This window comes from Podarcis liolepis (genome assembly GCF_965112155.1).
Source record: "Podarcis liolepis genome assembly, chromosome: 14".
Taxonomy (NCBI): domain Eukaryota; kingdom Metazoa; phylum Chordata; class Lepidosauria; order Squamata; family Lacertidae; genus Podarcis; species Podarcis liolepis.
The window spans coordinates 26,679,676-26,684,984 of NC_139569.1; the positions used below are offsets into that span (position 1 = coordinate 26,679,676).

Below are 5,309 nucleotides of genomic sequence, written 5' to 3' on the forward strand. Positions count from 1 at the left end.
CACTCTGGGACTGTGGGCTCCAGAGCCTAGTCCAGGGCTCAAGGCAGAATCTGCTGGGAATGGGGGAGCAGGGTGTATGTGTGTGTTGTTCAGTTTGGAAAACTAAGTGCAATCAGGCCTGCAATGGAAAGTCACCAACACCATCATCTGTTTATTTGAATCCCACTTTCCCACAAAGCTGTTCTCAAAGCGGCTCATAACATATCAAAGGAACAAGTATAGCCATTCAATAGATAGATTAGCAAAAATTAGGAATGACATCAACTATATATATATATAACTCAATCCACACAATCCACACAAGTTTGCATAAAACAATACAAATAAACCAACCTAATTTAACAGCTTACATCTAAACAAGAGACAAGATTGTGCCTAACAAAGAAATAAAAATTAGTGTACAAATCTCCCACATTGCTCTAGATGCATCTATTTCCAACAGGTTTTTTACTGTGTTTTTATCCCAACTTTTCCCCAAGCAGCTCAAGATGGTGTACATGGTTCTCTCTCTACTTGTTTAATCCACACAACAACCCTGCAAGGCAGGTTAGGTGGAGAGAGACAGTGGCTGGCCCAGGGTCACCCAGTGAGTTTCACGGCTGACTAGGGATTTGAACCCTGGTCTCCCGGGTCCTAGTTCAGTTCTCTAATCACTACACCACACTGTTTGGACTCAAGGCTCAATCTTCATAGATCCAGGGGCCCACCCTACTTCACATCTGGGGTATTGCAGACACCCGCACTCTGGCTCACACCCAGAGGAGCTTGATGGCCACTATTATCATGAGATCTCGCTCCACAGAGAGGCCAGTAAGTTTCATTCCACATCCTCCTAACAAGCTGTGTCCATCCATCTGGGCTGGGGATGAATACTATGCAATAACTGATACTAAACTGAAGGAAACTCCTAACAAGTCAACAACCTTGAGGAAGGAGACTCCAGCTCTCTCTCCCTTTTGCCACCTGAAGTTTGAACCCTTGGGTATGCTAGAGGCTGCTTTGCTACCTCCTGGTGCCCCTCAAGATTTGGGTTGAGTGAGTGCATGTGCCCATATGCCAGTGGCAAACCTTTTTACCCTGTGAGCTGGGCAACCAGCAGGCATCCTTCTGCTCCTCCGCTGGCTGGCAGAGGAGGGGACCCAAAGTTTATTAGAGGGAGGGTGTGACTGGCCTGCTGGGCACATTCCTCAGGCCTCTGCCTGGCCTCCCTGGTGGTGCCAGGTCTCCAGGCTGGGAAACTGTACGCTGGGTAAGAAGAGGCCTGATTCTTGAGGTCAGGGCTGATTCTGGTTTGACAGATCGGTATGCCATTCCCCAATAAAGAAGTCCTGAACTGATTTACAACCAAGGTGAAAATACAATAATAAAATGACAAAAACAGATTAGAAACAGATTGTACAATATATCCAAATATTGTTGGTGTTGCCTAAGAACACAAAAGTTGTATTTGCTTGATGGCAAAATAATGGCAAGGTTGGCTCCAGGTGGGCCTCTTTGGGGGAGAGCATTCTATATATGCAGAGGTGGTTGGGGCTACTACAGAGAAGTCCCTGTGCAAGTGGCTGGTAGGTCCTCCCAGTGAGCAAAGAGGGGCTTCTGGAGGGGAATCCCTCCTGGCACTGTCCAGCTGAGGCCCTCAGGCTGGATTAGATACCATGCAGGTTCCTGGCACTGGAGGCATTTTCCAGCCACAACAGAACATAAGTGACTTGTGGGCCTAGTGTGTGCCATGCACAAAGAGCCATACAGATCACTGGGAGGCCTACCTTGCAAGGTGTTGGAAGGGCAAATGATGCTTATGCTGACTGTACCCTGAAAAAGGAAAGGCTAAATCACATGCGCCAAAGAGTGACTAGTTAGGAGAGAAACTTCCTTTGCATCACACTCCTTAGGGGCAGGGAGCACAAACCATGTGGCTATCAGTCCTTGGACCAACCCTGGGATTCCCCAACCTGGCGCCCTCCAGCTGATGTGAGTAGTAGTCCAAAAACTCTGGAGGGCACCAGATAGAGGGAGGCTGATCTAGTCCTCCTTTGGCTGAGGAGGGGCTCCATTTTGTGGCGGGGCAGGGGGCTGCTGCGGGCCCTGATGCCTGCCTTTGCATGTGGCACTTGCTGCACTTGGGCACTGCTTTGGCACCTGGGAGCCCCTTCCAATGCCAGTGAGGTTTCCTTTGTTCCCTGTCAGTCAGACTCATGTCTCATCCCACCTGCCCAAGTTGAGGTGCCCCATTCACCCCCCCTAAGAAGCAAGGGCCCATTTAGTAGAGTATCCTGTTCTCACAGTGGGCAGCCGGACTCCTTTTACGGGAAGCCCGCTAGCAGGACCTGAGCACAAGAGCACGCTTCCCTCCGGCGGCTTTCGGCAAATCCAATTCCATCTTCAAATATATCTCAAGGGCTGTCACATGGAAGATGGAGCAAGTCTGCCCCGGAGGCTAGGACCCAAACCAATGGATTCAAGCTACAAGAAAGGAGATTCCAGCGAAACATCAGGAATAACTTTCTGTTGGTAAGAGTTGTTCAACAGTGGAACGGACTCCCTCGGGAGGTTGTGGACTCTCCTTCATTAGAGGTTTTTAAGCAGAGGTTGGATGGCCATCTGTCATGGATGCTTTAGCTGAAATACCCGCATTGCAGAGGGTTGGACTAGATGACCCTTGGGGTACCTTCCAACTCTGCAATTCTATGATTCTATTATTCTTTTAAAGCCACGAAAGTTGGTGTCACGAGGGCCTCCTGCGTGACGTAGTTCCACATTTTTAATTAGGCACTGCGTGAAAAAAATAATCGCTTTTCTCCTGAAACTTGTTGCGGGTGGATTAGGGTCTCTTAGAGAAGGGAAGGGGCGTCCCCAACGTCCCCAAAGAGGACCCCCCTCGGCCGGGGTGGTACTCCCTCCCCCCCCCCTTCAAAGGGCCCGGCTTTGATGCGCCGCTGGGCTTCGCGGAGGTGCCAGTTCACACCTTCGGGCCGGCATAAAGGCCGGCGGCCGCCTCGGCGTCCTCCCAGAGCCAGCTCGGCTGCAGCCATGGCCCACGGCTATCCCACTGCCCCACTCGGGAGCCCACCTCTGGAGCTGCCCTCCTTCTGGGCCGCCCAGCCTCAGCCCCAGTACCCGACGTGGGGCTGGCCCGACGGCTCCAGCAGCGCCTCCCCGGCCTCTTCTCCGGACTCCTGCGGCTTCTCGCCCTCGCCCTGCCCCTGGAGCAGCGCGGGCCTCGGGGCCAGAAAAGGCAGCGGCGGCAGCAGCAGCGGCAGCAGCAGCGGCCGTCGGGCCCGGCTAGGCTTGGGGCAGCGCCAGAGCGCCAGCCAGCGCGAAAAGCACCGCATGCGGCGCCTGGCCCAGGCCCTGCACACGCTGCGCCTCTACCTGCCGGCCTCGGTGGCGCCTGCCGGACAGAGCCTGACCAAGATCGAGACGCTCCGCCTGGCCAGCCGCTACATCGCGCACCTCTCCGAGCAGCTGGGCCTCAGCGAGGAGGCGCTGGCCCGCGCTGCCCGACGCCCCCCGACGGCGCCCGATCCCCTAGCTTGGTCTCGCGGCCTCCAGCAGGACCCCCTCGACGCCTCCTCCTGCTGCTGCCGCTCCCCTGCCTCGCCGTCGGCCCCCTGGCTGCTGGGTTCTCCGTCCTGCTCCGGAATCGGGGCCCCTGCCGAGTCCTCCACCGACGGAGGCGGGCGAACAGAGCCGCCCTGGACTTCGGAGCTCGCGGAGCTGGATCTTTCCTCGCAGGTACGTCCCTCGAGCTACACCTGGGCAGCAAGCTCCGTCCAGCGCGGACCGGCAGCGCCTTGAGCATGTGGCCTTTTGCATGCAGCTCTGGGCCTCCTTCAGCTGCAAACAGCCCTTCCGACTCCGGCTATTCTCTGCTCCCCCTGGGCAGGTTCAAGCGGGAAGGACCGTCGCAGCTCAGGGCTACGCATGCAAAAGGTCCCAAGTTCAATCCCAATGGGATTTCCAGATAGGGCTGGGAGAGAAACCCTTGCCTGAAACCCTGGAGAGCTGCTGCCAGTCAGTGCAGGCAATACTGAGCTAGATGGACCAGTGGGTCTAATTCAGATGTTCAGTTTCCTGTTCAGCAGCTGAGCATAAGGCAAAGCAGGGGACAGCCAAGAACAGAGCGCTCCTTCTGCCCCCCTCCCTGACCACTTGCCCTTGACTGATGCTGACCCCCTACATTGCTCTCTCTCTCTCTCTTGCCTCTCTTTCCAGATTCTCCCCGATGAGCTGGTGGCTTTCCTGGAGGGCTTCCTTCCCCCGGCATCTCAAGGCTGACCTTCACACCCCGTCGCCTGCCCTGTGCCAACTGGCCTGACTGGCATCAGGAAGCTCAGGAGCCCAGTGGGGACATCGCCATGGCAAGAAGCGCTCTGGAGCAGAAAGACCCCTCCCAAACTGAAAGCCTCTTTCTTCCCTAGAGGCAAGGACCTTCTAGGAAGCAATGACCCACAGAGGTGCCAATTAAGCTCTTCTGCCAGCTGCCCCTGCCTTCCCTCCCTTCATGTTGCTTTGGAAGTCTAAGAGCAGCTGGCAAGGTTGTGGCATTTGTGAACAAACTTTGCCCTAATCCCTGCTGTGATAGACAAAAGGAAAAGTCACTGGCATGGCTCCCACAAGAGGCATTGATTGCCACCAACGTGGAAAGGGTTAAAAAAATTAAGACCAGAAGAGTGTGGTCAGTGGCTACTAGCCACAATAGCTATCTTCTGCCTCCATGGAGGCAGGACATCTCTTCTTGTGTTCTGATGTATTCTGTCCTTTGCCTGCTTGGCTCTTTGTGGGCTGGCTTTGTGGGTAGGGCAGAAGAGGACGTTGCTTCCAGTGTGGTGTAGTGGTTAGTGCGCTGGACTGGGACCTGAGAGGCCAGGGTTCAAATCCCTACTCAGCCATGAAGCTCACTGGGTGACCCTGGGCCAGTCACTGCCTCTCAGCCTAACCCACCTCACAGGGTTGTTGGGGGGATTAAATGGCGAGGGGGAGAACCATGTATGCCACCTTGAGCTCCTTGGAGATATAGATGCAGTGAATCAATGACTCAATCAAGCTCCAAGTCAGAACAATACATGGGGGCGAGATGTTGGGACAGAGCCTCTGAGCAAGTGCAGAATAGCGTTCTTTTTCCACTGACCCTAACAAGTCTCCCTCCCTCCATCTAGGGTTAATTATTGGCGTCTTCCCCAAGGAGCCTAGACCAGCAATTGTCTCACAACAGCCCATCTGGATCTCTTCCTGTTTTTTGGGGGTGCTTTGGGGGACAGAAGCCTCCTTTGTTACCCTACAGACTTCTGGTGCTGTCAGTGGCTGTT

General features: G+C 54.6%; 1 protein-coding gene across 1 annotated transcript; it reads left to right on the forward strand.

Annotated features, from left to right (window-relative positions):
• The first annotated feature begins 3,004 nt into the window (after positions 1-3,004).
• LOC310693791 (uncharacterized protein) lies at positions 3,005-5,085 on the forward strand. Its single transcript, XM_083476173.1, has 2 exons — positions 3,005-3,735; positions 4,216-5,085. The coding sequence occupies exons 1-2, from the start codon at positions 3,031-3,033 to the stop codon at positions 4,276-4,278; spliced, it is 768 nt and encodes a 255-aa protein (XP_083332299.1). The 5' UTR covers positions 3,005-3,030; the 3' UTR covers positions 4,279-5,085.
• The last annotated feature ends 224 nt before the right edge of the window (positions 5,086-5,309 follow it).